The following is a 23,987-nucleotide window of genomic DNA, read 5'->3' on the forward strand; positions in this document are numbered from 1 at the left end:
TTAAACTTATGATAACCTTTCGATAATCCTCAGATATAGTACTTCTACGAATGAATATTTCTTGAACGAGTATAAAAGTGTTCGATATTTGCAATATGAACATACATAGATAATGAAAAATATTTATCTTGATAAGAAAATCCGTATTTTAGATCTTGAAAGTATAATATATTTATATAAAATCAGACAAATGTTATCGCAGCACGTGTAATATTCGAAAATTTTCATAAATTGCTTGGCTTACGAGCTGTAATGGAACGTATGTAAATATGCCTTAAATAAAGAATAAGTATTACCATTTATATAATATAATAGTTACATAATAATTATAATATAATTATATAACCAGTTATATAGTATTATTAATTGTATACAAATATCACAATGATAAAGTTTACAAAAATATCAATATAAGTATTAATAATATTTTGTGATATAAAAATTAATTAATTCGATATCACATGAAAAGTATGTATAGATACATTTAAGCACATCATCTTTTGGCTTTATGTGCTTTCCATTTAAGTACCAAGTATGTCAAGAGTTGTAAACACACTATCCAAACAGATAAACCTAATACAGTCATGTAGTAGGAAATTGCGGGCATATCTATCTCTTCTAAGATTTTTTTAGGTGAACGTAATGGACAATAGATTTCATCACACCGTAAATTTTTTCTGTCTCCATCGTAAATTGCTTGCAAAATACCTTCAAATCCATACCTACAGAAAATCAAAAATAATTTTCTTTCCACAATTAATTTTACAAAAAAAAAAATAAATCTTTATCGATTATGAAATGTATTAATTACCTAAAGAAACTAATGGAACACAAAGGTTGAAGAAATGATCGCACTTCCCTAAATTTTAGGAAAAATCCGGCAAATAATATCATTGGCATATTGAGTGCAGGAATCAAGAAAATTCCCATCTGAAAATATTAATTAATTTTGTTAGTATTATTTTAATTTTACATAATTGGGTTGCTTTTATATCAAATTAATATGTGTTAAATTATGAAATTACATAAAATTACAATGATACAAATGTTATAAGTGACGTTGTAATTATCTCAAATCATACATTACATGCGTATCGAATGCAGCCCCAACAAGCATTCCTGATGATTGTCCAAGAATTGTTGTTAAAATACAAATCAACCACGTACGTAAAAATCTATCGCATTGCATCGGTTGACCAGTCATATAGTATGCAATTGAAATAAATACCGAAGGTGTAAGAATCTACAAAGATAACTATTATATTAAAAATAATATTTTTAATCAATATACTAATCAATATAATCAATATTTTAATCAATATAATAATAATATATTTTAATCAATATTAGAGTAACAAACATATATGTAATATACAAATGCTACTATTACACTTACTTGTACTGGCAAATCTGACAATACTTTTACAGAAAAATAAGACCTTAAATGATACCAATTATTTAAGTACTCTCGTATAAAAACTGCAGCTTCTGTAGGAACTATAAGTAAAGCAAAAATTTAACGTAAAGTTTGTAATAATTAATTTGATGCTTAGACCTCTAATATTGTAAAAATAATGCTAACAAATACTTAACTTACACATTTGCACAGCCGGCATGGAATTCGCGAAATATAAAAACAGCAGAATAAAAAATACACAAGCTATATTGCTGTGAATCCTACTAGCATTAGTTCCTGAATCATAAAATACTATGCCTAGTAGAAAAGCTACTACAACGTGAGCTGCGAATCTCAGTTTTGTCAAAGTCTACAAAAAACAATTTGTATAAAAATGAAATTTTTAAATGAAGCGAATTACTACAAATTATTAACTCCTGATGTAATTACTAACATTGTCTCGTTTAATACAAATTAGTGCTTTTAATAATAAAATCTTGTGTTCTTGCCATATAGAGGATAGCTTCGATATGTCGGTACTATTATCCAATTTTGCAGCAACTGTAACATATGTTCCTAAAATACTTGTACTAGATTATTCAATATTATTTTAACATTAGACTATTATTTACTCTATTCATTCTGGTAAACTATTCTGGTAAAAAATTATTCTAATGTTATCTTTACAAATAGTGAATTTCTATGTAAATATTTCAACATAATATAATTACCCCTAATAGGATGTTGGAAGTGTTTCTTCCATTTTAAGTACTTATCTCGACTAAGTTTCTGTAGATTATTTAAATCACCACTTCGTTCCCCAGTTACAACTTCTACAACTACAACAAAATTAACAATGAATATATTAAGTAATTACCAGATTCATATTATTAATAGTAGCATTTATTATCAAATGAAGGTTCCACGGGAAAAAGGGGGAATGTCAAATTCTAACATATCTAAGGAAACGAAAATTTATTTTTTAATATACACATGTAATATACACAATATACATGTATAATATCGCAACATCATATTTTCTTATAGATATTATATAAAAATAAAACATTTTATTCTTCATTTTGTTCTATATCAATCTCAAATTTCACTCATGATTTTAAGTAATATACTGTAAGTATTATACATAAATATATGTCGGAGGCAGGTTGGCACTTGGGCGTTCGATGAACCTTTACTTACTTTACCGTCGCGAATGTAGCCAATCTCTATCAGTACGAATGTGGACACTACCAGAGGCTACGAGTAATGGTAATAGGATGGTCGAGATGATGGTGACAGTGAATTCAGGTTCGACAACGAATCCATGGTCCACGGAAGGACTCGTATCAACGTGCTACTCGATTCGGGTAACTTCCCGATAACTCAATCGTCCAACGACTCACTAACTAACTGACTAACTCTAACTCTCACTCTGACTCTGTCAATCCAAAAGAGGCTGCCCTTATAAACTCCTGTCCCCGTTTCTCGGGTTAATCTTTGTTTTAAGGAGAGCCATATAATCATTTCATACCTCTGTCAGGTACATGTCCCTTCCGTGACCGTGGCTACGTCCGGTAACCTGCCATGTCACTTCGAGCCCAAACCCATCGTCATAAAGTCAGATTGGAACATTAAGACTATTTCTTATTTTTATTACTTAAGGGTGGCTATGGTGAAAGTTTGGACTAGTGTATTGGGGTTTGTCCCAACATTCCGGACGAGAAATCCCGCTGTCTTTCCTTCTCCGACATATATATAGTATATATGTGTGTGCGTATGTATATATATAGTAAGTGAGCAATATAAGCAAGAGTAAATTAGTACATTAAATTGTAAAAAATGAAAAATATGTTGTCGCTATACCTCAATTTGTTATAACTACTGTGAAACGCAGAAAATTTTAATTCAAATTAATACGACATAGCTAGTGATAAAAAATTTAAAAAAAAATAAAATTCACAGGAGTGTACGAAGAAGGTAAAAAATTCGTTAAAATTGTCATTCCCTGTTTCTCCTTTGCATTCTTCAAATAGTAACATATACGTATATTACCAAATTCGGATATGTTATAAAACTGAGGACACACATATTCTGCTTCACTGAACGTGCAGAGAACATCGTTCCAAGCTCCGCAATAAAACGATGTCCCGTTATGTATAACCAGTAAATCGTCAAATTGCGATATCATCCGACTACTGGGTTGATGAATCGCACAAACGACTGTGCAACCTTCTTTTGCTATTTTATGCAACAGTCCAATTACCTATCCGAAATATTTTTATTCGAAGTAATATCATTTTCTAGATCACTTTTTAATGTTACATATTATAGAATTAGCGTTATAGACCTGATTCGAAGATGTGCTATCAAGCCCACTGGTTGGTTCGTCGAGTAATAAGACAGATGGTTTTGTGATTATTTCTACACCAATCGATAATCTTTTCCGTTCTCCACCACTTAGATTCTCTACTAAAGTGTCTAAGCAGCTTGTCAAATTTAAATTTCTTGCTATGTCCGTCACCTGTAAGGTTAGATATACATGTATATGGAATATTTCACTTGTAAATGTATAATTGTGTTTTGATGAAAATTTTCGAAATTTAATATTTCAAAGTTTCCAAATTTTCGAACTTCTATACTTGTCAATTTTTAAACTCTCAACCTTTGATTTTTCAAACTTACGAGTTTTGAAACTTTTGAATTTCCGAGTATCCAAGCTCTTACATTTCCGAGCTTTCAAACTTGCAAATTGCTGAACTTTCAAATTTTCAAAACTTTGAATTTTGAAATTTCAAAAATTCCGAATTTCCGAGTATTTGAACATCGAGAATTGTAATTTTTCAGACCTTCGAATTTTCAAATCTTTCAATTTTCAAATTTTCGAACTTCTAAATTCTTAAACTTTCAATTTTCAAATTTTTAAATTTGAGTGATTTGAAATTTCGAAATTCTTAAAGAAAAGTTCTTTTATGACATTTCGCTACATGGATCTTAAACGAATAACCACAAATTAATACATATTACTTTCTACAGCAAATGATGTGCATGTAAAACGTACAATCAAATTGAAGGAGCGCAATTCACGAATACCCTGAACCTTTAAACGTGCTGCAATGTAGAGCGTTTCTCTGGCAGTAAGAAGAGGTTGTAAAGGAAATTCTTGTGGTAAGAAACATGTTTGTTTTCGGAAAGCTTTGCCATTCCATTCTTTGCCGTTAACTGTGATCGATCCTTTAACATTTGTACTTTTCAGGTTACATATAATACGAAGTAGCGTCGTTTTCCCAGCACCGGAAGGACCGATAATTGCAGTTAATCTCTCAGGACGGAAACATCCTGTTACATCCTCTAATATTCTTTTTGATTTTTCTGTAAGAAGATAAAGATTTGATTTTCTCTATGATAAATTTGCATAAAGTATACTATCCAGACTGCAAAAATTTTTATCTTTATGTGTTATTTCAAGAGTATTTTAAATCTTTTTCACGAAAATGTATAGTTTTGAAAATTCGGCCTTATGAACATTTGATCCAGAAAGGTCCTAACCATGTTTTAACTGTAGAAATTCGCATAAGACCGTGATATTATAGAGCGGTAAGCGGTGAACAGCAAAACTACTGATAGTACAGCAAATGCCAATGTTACCGCTTACCGCTCACTGCTCTCTATATACTCATCTATATGGCGTAACCGATCGTCTCACGGAAGCGGGAAAATAAGAAATACCTCTTGGGTTAAAAAATAATCTAATCCAATACTCATGATTCAAATGCGTATAGGGTAAGCCATACAATAGGTTAAGTACCAAACTTTAAGAGAGATATCGTCAAAATCTACAAGTATGTCGCACATCAACAAATTGACTGAAATTGTTTACACCATATTTCCATGAAAAACGATCCTCATTTTCGGTTTCAGTGATCTTCAAAATCCCTAAAAAGTGCTATTCTACCTGAATATTTTGCAGTCCAGATACTATAATAGAACCATAGTTTTATAATGTTAAATGCTTGAAAAATACTTGCAAACAGAATGTTAGAAATATTTGATGAACAAACGTTTACTGATATTGGGTTGGCAACTAAGTGATTGCAGATTTTGTCATTAGATGGTATAGGCAAAATCCGCAATCACGTTGAAATAGAGAATAGCATTAATGAAAACTGAAGTCAAGGTCAAAGGTCATTTACATAAGAATTAAGGAAAGAAGATAAAGCGTATATGTGAATTTACCGTTTTAATTAAAGGACAAATTATTTTCATTCTTTTTCTATAAATGTATAAGATCATTGTGAAATTAAAAATCATTGTAAAATCCAATAATTAAACTGCGGACTTTTATACAAATTCATAATTTTGGGAATATAATTAAAAAAGCAGGAGCTCGGTAGAAAATTATTTTAGCTGACAAATGTGATAGAAATATAATATAATATAATTATATATTATAAAAATCCGTAACCTACTTATAATTTACATTTGTTGTCTGCCACTTGTGACATTATGAATGCACATACTTATCTTCATATTATGTTAAATTTGAATAAATATTATCAGAAATACCATCTATATGCAAACGTACAAATGTTTTTTGTTATTGTTAGTTACGACATTTTTTTAATTTTACAATGATTTTATACATTTATAGAAGGGGAATGAAAATAATTTGTCTTTTAATTAAAACGGTAAATTCACATATACACTTTGTCTTCTTTCTCTAATTCTTACGTAAATGACCTTCGACCTTGGCTTCAGTTTTCATTAATGCTATTTCCTATTTTAATGTGGTCAATATTGCGGTTGCGATTACACAAGTTAATCTATTATTCACGCATCATTAACAAGCAACGGGTTAATGCAAAATACATACTTGCAACTTATACTAAATTGTTTAAATAATTGGCTAAGATAAACAAAGATCATCACAAAGCATTACGGGAGTAGATACAAATAAAGTATAAGGTCTTCTCATTTTTGTTCCTGCAGATCATTCATATTTATAGTTATCGCTGGATTTAAAAACATACTGCGTTTAAATACTAAAATTATAGGTCGCATATTACTGATTTGATTACATACATTTATGCATAAGTTACATACATAACATATATTTGTCGCATAAATAAAACATTCTTACCTACTAATAATCACTGGTACAGTCAATTAAAAAAGTTTCCATGCGTACATCGAATTTGATGCATCCAACTTATCGAAAGACACTAAAATTCGTTATAAAATTCTGTATACTTTCATATTAACTGATATTCATTTATTTTCGGAATAAGTTTAAAAAATCTAAACATCTATGTCGTAAAAGATTAAACGTCAGAAATAACGAAATCTTTAATTTTATTAATTCTAAGAAGATCGTAAATAGTTATTGATATCTACAGAGTGGACACACAAGAGTCCTTTGTTCCTTTTAATGTATTCGTAATAATATATTCATAATCATTAGGTGGTATTGACAAAATCCGCAATCACTTAATTGCCAACTCAATGTGTAGCTATGTACAATAGCAGTATGTATAATTTTGCAAAATTATATTTTGTATCTTTTTACTTCTTCTTTTTTTATAAATGTAGTAATTTGTATTATTTTTGTTTATAATAAAAAGTAATTTGTTATATTTCAAACATTGATTCATACAGGCTTTTGTAAGTAACTGTACATAGTCACAGAATACATAAAGACTATCAGGTATCTTAGCTCAGCAGCAAAATATAATGATAAGAAATAATGAAAAAAATAAACAAAAAAATTGATTTCTGTTTTTAAACCTGAAGTGATTAATCGACAACTATGTAAATGTTAAATGCCACTTAAAAATTATTCTCCTCAATTAACTAATAGATAAAATGATAAGTAGTCATGCTTTAAGTAATGCAGTTGTTTTATTTTCTTCATACACACGAAGTAACTAAGAATGAATGTATAATTGGCGGAATAGGTATAGAGTACAATAAAATCATAAAATTGATCAAGTATTAAAGTTGGCATATTTTCAGAACTGTAATTTTTAGAACTTGAGATCTTCAGAGTTACTTCTGTCTTCGCAAGTATACTTTAAAAAATTATATATAGCATAGAATCTGGAAGCAGAGTTAAATAATACACAATTTACTATTTTTAATTTTCTAGTTCACATATATATTTTAAAGGAATTTAATATAATTAATTCACAAGTAAGTTTGCAAACCATGGTTTGAAATCTTTCTTTCTCCGTATTATTAATATTTCAACAAATTATAAACAGCATTGCGTTGGAAAACAAGTCCAAGCAATACACAATTTATTATTTCTTACTTCTATAATGCACAATTATTCTAAAGAAATTTTATATATTAAAATTAACAAGTAATTTTACAATTTGTACAGATTTAAACTGCTTCCACAAAATGCATACACCTCTGGATACACATACATATGATCACCACTGGTTAGGTTTTACTTTACGACCACACTATATCTCTGGCATTAAGTATACTTGCCTTTACCAGAGCAGATGGAATACGAGAGATTGTCAAACTCGATGTGCATCTTGGTAACCGACTGAGAATCTGGATTCAAAAATTTCTGATCCTCTCCTATTGTCAGTTGGACGGTGCATTCTTCTTCGTCGATCATTCTCGCTGATGGATTAACAATTGCATTATTATGATGCGTTTCCATCTTGATTTCTTACATCCGACGACTGTTAAATATGTATTTAAACTAATCGTCCAGATAAACCACTGGAATTTGACCCACGAAAATGACCCACAATCACAAACGATGATTACAGCTCAAAATGTTTCAGCTGTTTGCTGCTTATGAAATGGATGTTTTATATACAAAATTTTATATACAAAATAAATATAAATGATCATTTAGTTTCATATAATCAAAACTTCACCGAGAGGAATACTAAATATATACATATATATATACTTCCAGCAATGTTATATCACAATATATATACATATATTCGCACTTTCAAAAATTAAAACTTCAAAATATTTTGTAATAATAGATTTTTAAGACACAATGTTATTATGAGTAAATATTAATTAAAAATTTTTAGCAATTATTACTAATTAGTAAATAATTTTTAGGACACGTTCAGCTGACTGTAATTTTTCACAATTTTAGATTCATCAAATATGAGAATTTTATACGCAACAAGGAGATTGCACTAGTTGATGGAGAATACATCAAGAAGCTAACAAAGAAGATTATTCACTATGATTCAATAGTTGCATATAGTTAGATGTCGCGATGAAAAAAGAATTTTTCACGTAGTTCGTTGAATTCACTTTATTTAGCAGAAGAAGCATTATGTTTCCAAAGCACGCTTTATCTAACGGCGAACGCAATAGAAACGATATGCGATCCCAACGAATTCGTGACGGCGACTGCCGATTAACTCTTTATTACAGGGCCGTATAACTTTCTTGCTACGGGAAACGTGTCCAGTCCCGTTTGACCTTGCATTCTGGAGTTCATTGCATCTGAAGTACTACATGCGTACTTTCATTTAAAACATTTCTATCACGATCACTTTTATAAATCGACAATTCTTTATATTTTTTTACTGTTTTTATTAATTACTGTATCTAACAAAGAGTTTCTTCCCACTAATTATTAATAAATGTTATCACTATCAATATTACATTAGGTTGTTCCAAAAGATTCTCTCTTTTTATTAATAAATAATAGATGTACAATATTTTGTTTTATGTCAAATTATTGAGTTATGTACGACATATTATGATCCATTATTTTCCTCCATCTCTCCAGAAACGACATAATACTATTTTTCCAAAACTTCCAGGATTTGCTAAAAAAATATCGTTTTAGTTATTTTAATATCATCTATTGAACTGATTCTTTTACAGTGAAGAGAATTTTGTAATAAGAAGAATAAATAATAATCACGGTAGAATATCCGGGAAGTACGGAGGAGGTAAGACATCGCAATCAAATTTAATAAGCTGTTTCTAATCAGGACCCATATATCTTTAGTCGTTAGAAACAAATTATTATCATTTGATTGGGTTGTTCTACCTCATTTTCCATAATCTCCGGATGTGGTTCCACGTGATTATTATTATTCATTCCTTCCATTAAAAAAATTGTTTTCACGGTAAAAGATTCAGTTCAATAAATGACCTAAAAATGCATCTAGAACGATATTTTGCTAGCAAATCCCAAAAATTCTGGGAAAATGATATTATGTGAAGAATGAATTGTACATAGCTCAATGACATGATATAAAATATAAAATATTATGCATCCATTATTTACTTACAAAGCGAAAGAAGCTTTTGGGACAACTAATTATTTATCTGAACCTTTAAGAATACAGAATAAAAAAATTATTGTTAACGTTTGATATTTAAATAATTCATTATAAAAAATCTAAACAGTATGAATATATCACATTTTGAAATATTTCCGTAAAATTAGTACGATCAAAATGTTATGTATATTGTTAATAATTTTTGGATAGCATCTTTAACATTTTCAATCAAAAGAAATGTTCTTCGCGAAATGTTGGAAATGAAAATGCGAAGCTAGAAATAAATTGAAAATAAATGAATATATTTAATTTTTTATAATATTACGTTTTTTCTAACATAAATCGACTGTAATTATAAAACGGCTGCTAATTTTTTAAATTTAGAACAATGTTGTATAGTATATTTAATGTAGGCGTATATACCGTAAATTTATGGAAATAGGCGTGGAATCTACGAATAATATATAGAATTATACCTTAATATGTTCCAAACGAACATAATTTATACAAAAAATTTACTGTTATCAATCGATACGAAACACAGTATCAAAAGACATTGGTTCGTGATATTTACTATCTCAAGATAAGAATTTCTATTTCTGTTTCGACAAACAACATCGTATTGTGCAAATAATTATTCGTCGCTTCTTTTTGCCATAACAAAACTACAATTAAATGCAAATATATATTCTTTTTCTTTTTTCAATAAAATTTTCTTATAAATTCTTGTCTTTCTTTCTTTTTATACAGAAGTTTTAAAAGAAAATCAGTCTTTAACAATAATTCATTTATATTGTTCTATTTACACTGAACACAACACGATCGTAGAAAAAATGTTTCACCGACATCTCACACATATTTTCGATTTTGTGTTTCTTTTTATACACGTTTCTCTAACTTATATTTCAGTAATGTGTACGTTCCAATATCCAGTGCGATATATAGAGCGACCAATACAATCAAACAGAACCAATAGTTAGCTTGCTTCATGTCTACAGCGTTTAACAACGTCTCCGGTATAGCAAAATGGCAATAGACGTCTGAACAAGAAAGCTTTGGTCTATCATACCTGAAATCACAGAAGAATATTATGTTAACAATTATGTGAAAGGAACAAATTTTATAAAATAAATTTTATGCTGTACACTTTACCCATAAATGGCGATCATTACACCCTCGAAACCATATTTAAGAAACGATAAATGGAATAACCATCGTAAGTACGGATGAGCGTCCCTGAATTGAACGAAAAATCCACTGAATATCAAAAATGGAAGAATCATGAGTGGTCCAAAGATCATACCGTGCTGAAACAAATAATAAAATAAGAATGCAATATATGGTAAATATTTTTAAAAATATACGTTCATACAAACCTGTACTTTCATTCCTGTTCCAACTAAAAGGCCAAACGTTTGAGCAACCATACTGACGGCAAAACACATCAGCGTGTAGAGACAAAATCGTTGAAGTTCTAATAATTGATCACTCATATAATATACAATGAGAATATACAAAGAAATGGCTGTGAATTGAATGGGAATGTCAGCTAACTTGTTAGCAAGGTAAAAAGAGTGTAACTTGTACCAGCGATTGAAATGCTCCCGCATGGTGATTGGTAACTCCGAGGGAACTGTGATGTAATAACAATTTTTATTGATTAACATAAACAATTTTTATTCAAGAAAACAAGGTAAAATGTTTTCGGCTTACATGTTGTTACTGTTGCGCTGAAGGCACTGAACATAAGAAACATTATATTGAAAAACAGAAGATTGAAGTTATCCAACACGTAGACAGCATCTTGGCCTATTTTGAAATAGATCACGCCAACGATCAAGGCAATTACAAAATGCATTGAAAGTCGTGTAAATGTTAATACCTGTGAAAAGGACAGGAGGCAATTTGAAAGTTTTCTTACTTTGTTAAGAAAAAATATATGTAAGAAATTGTGGTCAATCTATCGAAATGTGACGCTCTCTCCGATTTTGATATTTTTGAAATATGTTGTAAAATTCAACACTCGTCCTTAGTTTCCCAGTTAGACGCAACAGTACCCCGCCGTTCGCTATTACTTTTCAAACTAGGTTGGGTTAATAGTAATCTCAATTTGCGAATCCCCTTATCGGTATTAATGTAAAGTGTAAACAATACTGGTCAACCGCCTCATGCGACGGTCGGATTGACGCATATTACTACTAACCCAAATCAGCTTGAAAATTAAGGCCGAGCGGCAGGGTATTTTTGCGTATAACTCTAAAACTAACGCTTATCGCCAGTTATACGAATAGGAAAAAATTGTTCAAAATGTTGAATTTTACAATATATTTTAAAATCATCGAAATCGAAAAAGGCATCACACTTCGATAAGTTCATCGAAATTATATATGAAAAATATTTGAAAAAGTTAATATTTCTTTGATGTTTAAATTTCTATATAATTTTATTATAAATATATTCATTGAAATTGGTAGAAGTATCTGAAATATCATACTTTAACCAAGGTCAATTACTTCTGCGGTTATATCACTAATGTTATTTATTACATGTTTTCCAAGTGTCAGATTTCTCTAGAAATGTTACGAACTTTGTATCTTCATATTCATTTCTATTTCTCCGAGTTATTCAGTGAAATTTACTAAAAAATTTTTTTAACATTTTAGTATCAATTTTCAAATTTAGTCGAGACATTCTAATCAAATTATACTATTAAATTCAGCTCATACAATCGAATTTAAGAAAGGTAATATTACAAAGAACTCTTTCACAGCTCTTATCATTTAATAGACGTTGATTCAGTAATCAATGATCTCACAGATGGGACTCGCTTTATTATTATTGTACATTTTCGCGTTCTAAATATGAAGACATCTATATATAAAAGATACGGGCCAGTCGCATATCTATTTTTATTCTTACGCGACTAGTCTGTACACGTGTCACAAGTACAACAAATAGAGAAGACTAACAAATCCAAATGAATCTATTAATACTATTGTGTTGGCTCTTCTTACAACTAGCGAGTAATTTTACAATTGGCGGCTGAGTTATACTATAACTTTCTTCTACGCTTTGTCTGTTACAACGAACCTATTTTGTAAATAATATACAGCGGCTGCAAAAAATATTTGCACATTACATACTAATTAATTAGATTCAGGTATATTAATTTTCGTATCATTTAGTAGTACTTTCATAAGATTACAAAAAGTACCGTATAATTGAAATGTAGCACCTGATAGAAAAATACTTTATTGGAAAATATAAACAAGTGCAAATATTTTTTTATTTACATTGTATTTACATTTTAGATAAATTTTTCATTCCAAGATCGAATTATTCATTACCTTATCTCTCGAGAGTCTGATAGCGTTTCTTTTAAGTAAAATGAACAGCTGTTTCCAGAAGCCAATGGCACACCCAGCACCAGCTTTATGTTTACCATAAACGTGCTGTATCTCCATCGGAGACCGTTGTCGAAGTGCTTGGAACGAAGCTGTCACATTCAAAGCGATCACTTCCTCTTGGTGATTGACGTTGGTTACATTACTGATTGACCTCCATGCATTATTTTTTCCATTCTCGATGGCATTCACCATCTGCGGCAGATATCTGCCGTAATCTCCATTGCAGATTTCCATCACTATAAAAAGAAAGACTTTTTCTCAAACATCATTTAAACTTGGTTACCCTTAACTTTTTAAACTGATTTGAAGAAGCGAATAAGAAATGTTAGTGGATATTTTAATAAAATTTTCTTGCTAATTCACGAATGTTTTGAGTGATACTTATGATACGAATGATTAAAGGCGCTTTGTGTCTTGTACATCAAATGTCTTGTACATCACGACAATTTTACATAATAAAATAGGCAAGGAGCAATAGTTCACGTTTCCATAAATCATATACCCTCTTTTTCTTTCTTAAATGTGTATGCAAAACGGTCGTGCAATATCTCTTTTGGTGATTCTTTATTCAGAGATATCACTATAGATAGGATATAATGTAAATTAGCAATATGATCAAGGAAATGATATGAAATATGTCCGATTTCCATTTACTTACGAGTATTTACTTACGATAATCAGCTGGATTATAGTGAGTTGGACATTGCAAACCGAGGCTGCTCAAATAAGGCACTAAATTCTGTGTGCTACCGCTGTACACACAATTTCCGTCTGCCACCACGTAAAGATGATCGATCATATTCAACAAGGAAGCACTGGGCTGATGAATAGAACAAATCACCGTTTGTCCCGCCTTTGCCAACTGCTTTAGCAACGTTATACAATATTTTGAGGTCACACTGTCTAGTCCGCTGCAATTAATATCAAATTATACCTTTATTGTTATTATTAGTTTTCTAGGAAGAAATAATTTATAGTGAATAATTTATAGTTTGATATGAATAAAGCATACAGATATCAAAGTACAAGTATATACCTAGTGGGTTCATCGAGAAATAGAATCGGAGGACTGTTGATTAATTCCAATGCAATGGCCAGTCTTTTCCTTTCTCCACCGCTAAGTTTTCCCGTTCGTGTGTGGCGACATGTATCCAGGCTCATTGTGACCAAAATCTGATCAATCTGAAAACGTGATTCAAAATTAGTTTTCTTTTAAATTAAGTAATATGAAATGCCAAAAGAGATACTTTTGTTATGTTGTATAATAAACTAGAATATAAAACTATGAAACTATAAAGCAATTAATGGGGCAATTAATTCAACTTCTTTAACAATTATACGCATAACAATTATATTATATTATATTAATAATATTTATATGTATTAATTGGTATATTAACGGCATTAATTGTAATTGGTATAATAACATAATTATATCATTGATCTATGCTTTTGTCCAATACTGTAAACATCATAAAATTTCTGTTGTATTTGACCTCTTGAATGATGAATTTTCTTAAGTTAAAGAGAAATTATAAAATTTTTTATTTGAGTATATCTAATTTAACTTAGATCAACCTTATTCAAACCAAAGAAAAAATTAATTACTAATAAACAAAGTAAAATTAACCCTAAAGAATGAATAATGAGATATTTTTAATGATGGGGAGCTGCATCTCTGACCTTGAGCTCCTAAATGACTATAAACAAGCTATAGACAACAAAGTCTTCGACGAGTAATTTTTCAATTACTTTGAGCGTTGTGGCTTAGAACAAACAACTCTGCGATTATATTACAGATTGACGAATAAAATGTAATATACCTTTTGTTTCTTTTGTTGAGGACTTGTGGTAAGTTTTAGGTCGGCAGCAACGTTCATTGCTTCCTGCACGGTCAACAGTGGCTGCAAATTGTCGTTTTGCATTATATACGCTAACAATCTTCGAAATTCATTGAGATTCCTAGCTTTTGAATTGACCATTATATTCCCGGTTACGCCAGTCGTTCTGAAAACGGCCCAAAGTAATGAAATACATTTTTAATCCTACGATTTGTAGCGCGTTTCCAATTTTCTTACTTTCTTCATCATTTTTTAGATTTCTTTTCCATTTTTTCGATTTCCTTTGTTAATTTTCTTATTTTATGGAAGATAGAAAGATTAATTTACAGAGGAACTGTGTTATATACAGTCCATGTGCCGAAAACACATGGATCGATATTCAAATTATGTAAATGTGCCAATTTTCATCAGTTACACGATGCAGTTAAATGCATCGTGATAACACACAATGGTCGATTTAAAATGCCTTCAGCTAACCTACTTAAAATATCGCATAAACTAATCAGATGATCTTAGTATGTTTGTAATTTTCATAATGAATCATTAGACACAATTTGATATTTTTAATTCACTACCATAAAAGAAAAAAATATTGGATAACAATAATTGAGATAAAAATAAAATTGTAAGAAAGAAATTACTCAGCAACGTTATCATCTTTAGTTAAAAAAAGATGAACCTATATAAATCTAATTTGTTATTTAGAACCTTTAAATATATCATTTTCTAAACCTTCTAGTGGTAATTTACACAATGATTTCTTATATGTAAAAAATGGATATGATGTTAAAAATTAGAATATGAAGTATAAAAATATACAGACAATAAACAATGATTGTGGAATATAAATTTAATTAATGAATAAATAATATGTTAACGGAATTTCCTATAACAAACGTTCATGAGAGCATGAAACTACTCGCGTTGCAAATAGTAGTTTATCGTTCTTTTATAAAATACAAGATTTCTTTGGTCACGCAAGTTTATCGGTGATAATTCTATTTCATCCAATGAACATCGAATTATACTTCGATGCGTACTCAATGGAAATACAGGTCGTGTCTGTTTGATCGAGCAATGAAAGGATACTATGTGTTCATTACTACAATCTCCCACAATTGAGCATTTAATAATACTTTGTGATTAATAGTTTAGAAGTAATGTTTTGAAACATTCATGTGTTCATTGTCTAAAACAAACAATATAGAAATTACTATTAAAAATAAATTTTGAGGCAGCTAAAAATACATAAAATGAATATAGTAATAAAATGATAGAATTATATCAACAGTAATCAACAAAAATATTAACTGTATTATGCTTCATATCATGTGTATCACATGTTCAGTTTTCATACTAGCATCTTTCAAGCCAGACACTCGTTTCAAAAACACGTGTTTCTCGTATCAACTTTGTACAACTCCCCCTTCTGCTGTGACCGTTAAACTGTCATCTAATTTATATGGCATGTGGCAAATGTGTGAGCATTTATATACTCATTTGCCAGCATTATTCTATTAAAGTAGAGCGAGAATTTCGTTTTGATTAAAAATTTCTAGTTAGTATGTATTTGGTATGTATTTTAAGATATATCAAATCATTGAAAATTTCAATTTGATGTAGCGTTAATAGCGTCATCAGTGGTTGATAAAGTCAATCGTATGGTTGTCAAAAATGACAAAGATCGCGACATAGTCCCCGTAGGTCAATGATATCTCATATTTTGAGATCAACCGGAAATTGACCGTTTGCAACAGAACATGTGACCGCACTTGATACTTACAATTTCACACTACATGCTACTATGATTACTGTAATGTAATAATTGCTTATAATATAGCAGTCGTGCCAACGTTACTTTATAACCACAAATATTTCTAGCGTTCAGTCTAATATGTAATATCAATGGCATAAAATTATTGAAAAGAGGAATACTTGTAGCGAAATCATTTGATTTCTTGTATTTATTTGAAATCTTGTATTTCTTTACTAGGTTTCTCCACTTTAATCAAATCTCAAAATTATTGTGCATAGAAAAGATTTGTCAAACTATTATTTGCCTGAAATTGTTATATCAATAATAGTTATAATATTTCTGAGATTAAATAAAAATAAGACACATTATATGATATATTAATATGAAAGAGTGTAAGACTTCATCAAACGTTAAAAAGTTTAGTTCTCTATGGTTGATTTTCTAGTTATACAATATTATATCATTAATCAACATTGTAGCACAATATCATCAGTGATAATTATTATCAACGTGAATCTATTGAGCCCAATTTATCCAGGAACTTCATACAAATGTGTCTTGTTTAGCATTAGTGGTTATCTACATTTCCTGTCCCAAATTCAACAGATTGTTATCGATGATTCATATAAAATTTCATCGAAATTATTTACTCTGTATCATGTAAATGATAAAAAGAGATTATAGACAGAAGAAAATACAGATAAGAGATCTACTAACGTAAAGCCAGTTAGAACATCCATCAATGTGGACTTTCCAGCACCGGACAATCCCATAATTGCCGTAAGTTCGCCGGCTCTGAATTCGCCGCTCAAATTTTTTAATAGTTCAGTCTTTTCTGAAACAAACATTTATGTACATATTTTCTGCAGACATGCATATTATTAAGCGATATCTGGCTTAAAAAAAATCACGCCCGCTGAATTATCAACGAAAGTTGGAATATTGGATAGATATTATGCATTGTTGAACTTCGTTTTTATAGCGATAACACGCTGTCTTTTCAATGTAAACTGTATAAAGTTTATAAAGGCTCGCGCATGTGAGTTGATTTATAACACTAATAAAAATAGTATTCTATATGGCAAACTTTTTTAAGATTTTTTCAAAATTTTTTACATTAGATAACCTTGCGTAGTTCCATAAATTAATTAAAAACATACGTTTATTAAACGATTATTTCTTTTTTGCACGAATATTTTAGTTAAGTACTTAACTTTAATTACAGATATGCATGAACTTCAAAGTCTATATAACAACTAGATTTTTATGTATTTATGCGAAATGTAAAGATGTACACAACTGTATAGGATGTGTATAATATACAAAAATATATAAAATATTTTAATGAAAGTAGAGTACTCGTTATAATTTTTTAATAGGTAAAACAAATTCAAGTTCTATTTCTTTGGTCGTGTACATAAAAATGTGAATTTGCACAAAAATCAGCAGTCTATATAATGAAGTAATGAAGTAGTAGTGATAGAAAATAAACGAATTTAAAATGTTTTCTAGATAAATTATAAAAATAGTAAATTCCCAAATTTGTTTGAAGTTACAAGTTTTTAGGCTTAATACCCTATGTTTGGAAATTCGTGATGAGCCTGAAGGGCTTCAGAAGGAAAGAATTACAGCCGAAGGGCGAAATTTCAACTTTTGTGTCTCATCGTGCAACGTATACCGTAAATAGAATGTCTTAAGAAAAAAAAGTAGAGGAAGGAAAAAGGGCGAAACGAAAAACTTTCAATAGAAGAGAAGGAAAAAGACAGAGGCTAAGTAATAGAGAGACTAAATATTAATGAAAGATAAACGATAAAAGATATACATATGTATATCAGTACAATCTGCAGCTGCTATATGTTATGAAATTTTTGCAAACACTAAACGGTCCATACTTTCACTCTGTAATACCGACGCATTTCTCTCGCATCGCTGCAAGAATTTCGAAATTGTTCGTCTTGAATTCTTCCCGTCAATTATCGACTAAAAGTGAAAAACACCAATTCAGTGCATGCTACATTGCGTGTCGATAAATCTAAAGCACCAAACTGCTAATTACGTAAGTATATTATTAATTGCCGATAATAAAGACACGTGATAATTCCTACTTATGGTTTACCTGTTTACCTCGTCCTGTTTTCATCTGATCATGAGATCTGCATCATATTACATTCCCCGATGTTTGCAAACAAGCTCACAAGGCTCGCTTAAAACCGATCGTTTTCACTGTTCGGTAAAACTAGAAAGCAAAATCAACGGAAAAGAACTTAAAGGAGAGAACGGAAAATGGCAAAGGTGGGAGTAGTGGTGGGGGAAAGCATACTTTTCTTATTACAATATTATTTTTTTAATTAATAGTATGTTAGGTCCCTGTTGGATTTACGTATCATCTTAAATACTCGATATCTCTAATAAAAATAAAGGAAGAATAATTTTCTAACCAACAGTATGATATTATTATTTCATCTTTTAATTAATGTGATATGTTAAACCCTTATTGAGGTTATGTACCATATTTATATATTTGAAATACATAATAATATATATCTTTAATAAAAAAGGACTTTTATCACATATATACATAGAAAGTTACGTGGAAAGAGAAAGATGAAGATAAAAGATGCTTCTTATATCGTTGACCGTAGCATAATGAAGGTCTTATTGAATTTGTAAAGGACGATTTGACTCTATTATGTTTTTTAAAGACAGTATCAACGATGTTTATTATTCTGTCATCTTCTCTGTCGTTTCTGTTTATTAACCGTTTCAGGGTTAATAAACTCATATGGCGGCACACATTGGCGCACGCATACAACACAGAGAGATGAGGTAGGGGAGGGTCCGAGTGTGCATACAGTCAGATACAGACGATACAGTCTATATTTGTACTCTCTCAAGGGAATTCTCAAGCATTCCGATTCGGAGAGCAAGAACAACTCCTATTGTATTATCATCTAAACAATTTATTTACCACGATATATTTGCACTAAAATATAGTAAGAATATTTTATTTTAGGTACATTTAATTCTACACTGTTTTAACATGAATGTTATCTACCACGAATACTTACTAAACTATCATAAAAAAAGTGATAGATAAGAAAATGATTATTTTCTAGTATGGTTATTGGTTGTCTAGATAATCATTGTACACATTTTAAAGTCTAAAAAAATACAAGAAATGATCCTTTATGTATTATAATTACCGTGTAAGTGAGCTAATTGAAATTAACGTTTCACTTTACTTACATTAGACTACACCACAGTTGATTCTTTTTTAAATTTCCTATCGCTATCAGTTAGGTTAGGTAACATAACTAAAAGTGATAATAAATAGAAATTGGTTGGAATTGGTATCAACAATTATCTTTGGTTTTAAAACTAACCATACAATAAAATATTAATTATATAAAATATGATTTATAAAATATTTTTTTCGGAAATCTAGAAAAAAATAAAAATTTATTATAATTACTATAATTCAATTAATGCACGTTATAATACTACACTTGTATATGCGCTTGTAAATATAATAACACTGATAAATATCATTGGTAATAAACAACAATGCATATAACATTTACATATAATAATACAAAAAAGTGAAATTTCCATAATTACTAGCAGCTTGAATGTGCCTTAGAAAAGTTAATATAGTTTATTCATGCTAATTAAAAGCGATTATTTTACTACTTTGACTCACATGGAACGCGAAAATTTTCGTCCCCGTTTGCCACAAAATTAGCCAACTTCGAAAACCGTTATCCGTCAGGACGCTATCACATTCAGTTCCGTTAACTCGTAAAGATCTTATCTCATGAATAAACATCATATTGACTTTGTTGGTCGCAATACACTTGTGTACTAATTAGATATTAATATTACTCCTTTGAAAGAAAAAAAGATAATTCATCATGCACCACACATTTTGGATTGAGTAAACAAGACGCCAAACCTATTATGTTATACGTTACACGATAAGAAAAATCAGGTAAAGATTTCTATAAATAAAGTTTCGTGAAATATGTCACTTTATTCAAACATATTCAATCAATGCATTTCATACTTTACTTCCAATACAAAAAGTTTTATATGAAATTTGCAATATTAAAGAAATTTTATGTGAATGCGAATAAAAAAGCACGAACAAAAAATTTATTACATTAAGGAATTATTTATGTACATTAAAAGCAAAAATTTTTTTATGAAAGTTTTTACATAACAAGAAATTATTTATATAACTTCCATGTAACAAGTTTTTTACGGAATTTATTATAGCAAACAATTTTGCTTATAACAATGACTTAGTAAAAATTGGATTGTAGTGAAAAACTTACTTCCAGAAAGTATCCACGGCCTAGCGCAGTAGGTAATATCCTCGAAAACTAAAAAAATCGATTTCTGGATATCCATTAAGTCCTCTAGCTTCTTAGTACTGGTCGGAGCATTTTCAGAGGTGGTCACAATATGCCTCAGCTGCTGTTGCATCTCGATGAGTACCTTCGTGCTCATTTCCTTTCTTCAATCTTCGTCGGTTCCTCACATCCGACTTTTCACTATGTGCTGCTAATTCCTTCTTTTCTTAATGGCCGATGTGAGTTATCAACACTAAACACAACGAAACACACACATGAGACCGCGATAAACAATATGCGAAACGAGAACTAAAAGAGAAGTAAAGAAAGACCGAGTTGGTATAGCAAGTCTCAAGGAATTGATTGTCGCATTTCGTAACCGTCATACCGTGGGTGGACGTTTATGGAATTTTATACAAAGCAACCAGAGCTTCGAACGCTCTCATGCATTTATTTTATTCCATATTTTCTTCATTTAATTTAAAAAAGATCATGTTTTCAATATTCACTAATATCTATATTGGTTTAGCCTCACGTAACATAGTAGTTATTAGATTGTGGATTTTTATGTGAATTTATATTTTTGAGAATATAATTTGAATAAGAAAATTTCAGTAGAAAATTTTACCTAAATATACCATTATTAATATTAATACCACACATTACATAAAGCATTATATTGTTGGTATTTTACATGTACATATATATGTTGTCATACTTTATCCATTCTATAATATATTCATAAACTAGTACTTTTTTATTTCCTACAAGTACATACAGATTTACAATCTAGTAGTCACGGACGATTAAAAAAACTGTTGGCAACACTTATTTTATCCGTATTCTTACGGATTTGAATTGTAAATATCGATGTACGTAACATGAGACTACGTTGAAACGCTGTCGAAAAGTTCCATTGTAGAAAGCGAAAAATATAGATAAAATGCATCAAAAATTTTAACTTTAATAATGATAATAAATATAGCAAATAATAATGGTATAATATAATAAATTTGGTGTTTTATATATGTATTTGAACCATTTATGACATTGAAGTATTATTGTTTCAAATAAATTCCACGTGCTAAAATTTGGAATCTAAAGTCCTCTCAATACATTCGTATCGCTAGACTGGTTCTATTATCAGCCTATGATGCGCTATTGCCGCATGTCTCTAAGATTAGAGAACAAAATACAAATTAATCGCTTTCATCCAAATCGTATTCAAACAACAAATTCACACAAACTTATATAACTTTCTATATTCTATGTTTAATAATGTTTTAATCTCGCTAACCGAAAAATTTTGTTTTGTTTGTATCGTAACTTAATTTGTAGATCGCGGATGTTTGTACAAATTCATATCTTTGATAAATATAATTAACAGACTCGATGACTAAAGTGTGAAACTCGTAACAAAGAAATCAAAATGAAGTACATGAATAAATACATAATGCAAAAGAAAAAGCTTTATCTATATACATCATAATGAGTCATTGAAATCTTAAAAAATCTGTTATCAGTTTATAAGGTTTCTATAAAAAGTCATAAATTGGTTATTATTTATGGTAGTTACAATGTTAAAAAAGTGGAAGTCAAATAGAAATTCATTTTACTTACTAGATACTATAAGTAAGCTATAACAGTATAATAATATATGATATGTAGTATAATATTAATAAGTACAATACTATACAATAACTATAATAAGTACGTAGTATAATTGATAATTTGTTATGCTATACAGTATATCACCGTTAAATTTCCCTTAAATGCATAAATATCCACAATCTAGTAATTTGTGAAGAAACACATGTCGACGAAATATTCACTAGAATAAACACTGTGCATTTAATTGTAAATAAAAATAAAATTTCTTTGATAGAAATGTTTTATCTAGATGTTTTATACTGTACGATACAGCTCTCGTACTGCTATCGGAGGTGACATGTGAAACGCATACAAAGTTCACCACACGAGGACAACACCATAAATGCAAAAGTAGAAGACGTGTTGAACGAACTCCTTGTTAGAGGAGGCGCGCTGCTGTACTGCCACGACTGGCCACGAGCTACAACTCAGCGGTGAAGGCGAAATAAAACTTCATACTACTCCCTCCTCCTCGTCGTTTAATAATCGCGCACGTTTAAACGTGATGAAATTTTTAAGTGACAAAGTCTCACCTTCTCTTCTTCCAATTACTGGTCACACAGTTTCCCTATTTACCGATTGCGTCGCCTAGCACACCTTTTCGTCAATTCAATTAAAGTTTATATATTCATATGTATGTACATAATGACATTATGGTAAAATTTTATAATTTATGAGCTACAAATTACAAGTTATTTACTTTACAAATATTTACAAATTTATATTACAAATTAAACAAATTGTAGGTTATCGTCAATATTACCAAATTTCTTATTACTAACTGCGGATACTTATAAACACTTAAGAAATTGAATAATTTAAGCAGAAACTTGTTTTATCTATTGAATATTATAACGAGTAACCTGTTTTAGATATTTTTAATATTTTTACATTTTATGCATATTCTGTAAATTTTCTGTAAATATATAAAAATCCACAATTTAATTATTACAAGTTGTAATTTATATTGTATTGTATTTATTCAATTTCAAGTGGTCAATTTATTGAATTTCATGAGGTTTATCTCATTTTACTACATGCATTAATATTACAATCAATGTTTGTATAATATTTACAATTAATATACTTAATTGTAATTTGTAACGGACTCTTGCTTTTATTCTTAGTTTGCGATTATATTACTAATATTATTAGTTGTTAAATATGCCATAGATTTATTCCTGAAGTTAATTTTAGAGATATAAATTATTTATAGCCAATCGAATTTCCCCGAATACGTATCGTATAATAAATATTTGTCGACGAGATTTGGACATTGACATTTTACATTAATTATTATCGT

At 29.7% G+C, this 23,987-nt stretch overlaps 2 protein-coding genes and 1 long non-coding RNA gene across 14 annotated transcripts; all 3 read right to left on the reverse strand.

Moving 5' to 3' along the window:
- Positions 1 to 279: 279 nt before the first annotated feature.
- LOC126870539 (ATP-binding cassette sub-family G member 4-like) lies at positions 280 to 9,821 on the reverse strand. 3 transcript variants are annotated; one of them, XM_050628355.1, is made up of 11 exons: positions 7,889 to 9,821; positions 4,455 to 4,765; positions 3,744 to 3,917; positions 3,449 to 3,659; positions 2,128 to 2,235; positions 1,851 to 1,957; positions 1,598 to 1,766; positions 1,397 to 1,497; positions 1,088 to 1,243; positions 812 to 930; positions 280 to 722 (listed from the first exon to the last, which is right to left on the reverse strand). In XM_050628355.1, exons 1-11 carry the CDS (start codon positions 8,067 to 8,069, stop codon positions 494 to 496), a joined length of 1,866 nt encoding a protein of 621 aa, XP_050484312.1. In that variant the 5' UTR covers positions 8,070 to 9,821; the 3' UTR covers positions 280 to 493. The 3 variants fall into 3 exon arrangements, 2 of the variants coding, with proteins under 2 accessions (XP_050484312.1, XP_050484306.1); XM_050628349.1 differs by having other exon boundaries at positions 1,851 to 1,972; XR_007691363.1 differs by having other exon boundaries at positions 580 to 722; positions 1,083 to 1,243; positions 1,851 to 1,972.
- A 138-nt stretch (positions 9,822 to 9,959) lies between these two features.
- On the reverse strand, positions 9,960 to 23,158 carry LOC126870491 (ATP-binding cassette sub-family G member 4-like). 10 transcript variants are annotated; one of them, XM_050628336.1, is made up of 12 exons: positions 22,951 to 23,125; positions 21,017 to 21,287; positions 17,400 to 17,517; positions 14,909 to 15,092; positions 14,122 to 14,267; positions 13,758 to 13,996; positions 13,026 to 13,321; positions 11,392 to 11,560; positions 11,233 to 11,311; positions 11,055 to 11,152; positions 10,831 to 10,985; positions 10,599 to 10,747 (listed from the first exon to the last, which is right to left on the reverse strand). In XM_050628336.1, the coding sequence occupies exons 2-11, from the start codon at positions 21,189 to 21,191 to the stop codon at positions 10,867 to 10,869; spliced, it is 1,623 nt and encodes a 540-aa protein (XP_050484293.1). In that variant the 5' UTR covers positions 21,192 to 21,287; positions 22,951 to 23,125; the 3' UTR covers positions 10,599 to 10,747; positions 10,831 to 10,866. The 10 variants fall into 10 exon arrangements, with proteins under 10 accessions (XP_050484265.1, XP_050484256.1, XP_050484236.1 ...); XM_050628308.1 differs by having other exon boundaries at positions 9,960 to 10,747; positions 11,055 to 11,311; positions 23,058 to 23,158; XM_050628299.1 differs by having other exon boundaries at positions 9,960 to 10,747; positions 11,055 to 11,311; positions 22,998 to 23,132.
- On the reverse strand, positions 19,672 to 21,010 carry LOC126870564 (uncharacterized). The gene is made up of 2 exons (XR_007691372.1): positions 20,383 to 21,010; positions 19,672 to 20,123 (listed from the first exon to the last, which is right to left on the reverse strand). It is a non-coding gene; the product is annotated as an uncharacterized LOC126870564 (long non-coding RNA).
- Positions 23,159 to 23,987: the final 829 nt, after the last annotated feature.

Source organism: Bombus huntii, chromosome 1 (genome assembly GCF_024542735.1).
Source record: "Bombus huntii isolate Logan2020A chromosome 1, iyBomHunt1.1, whole genome shotgun sequence".
Lineage (NCBI taxonomy): Eukaryota > Metazoa > Arthropoda > Insecta > Hymenoptera > Apidae > Bombus > Bombus huntii.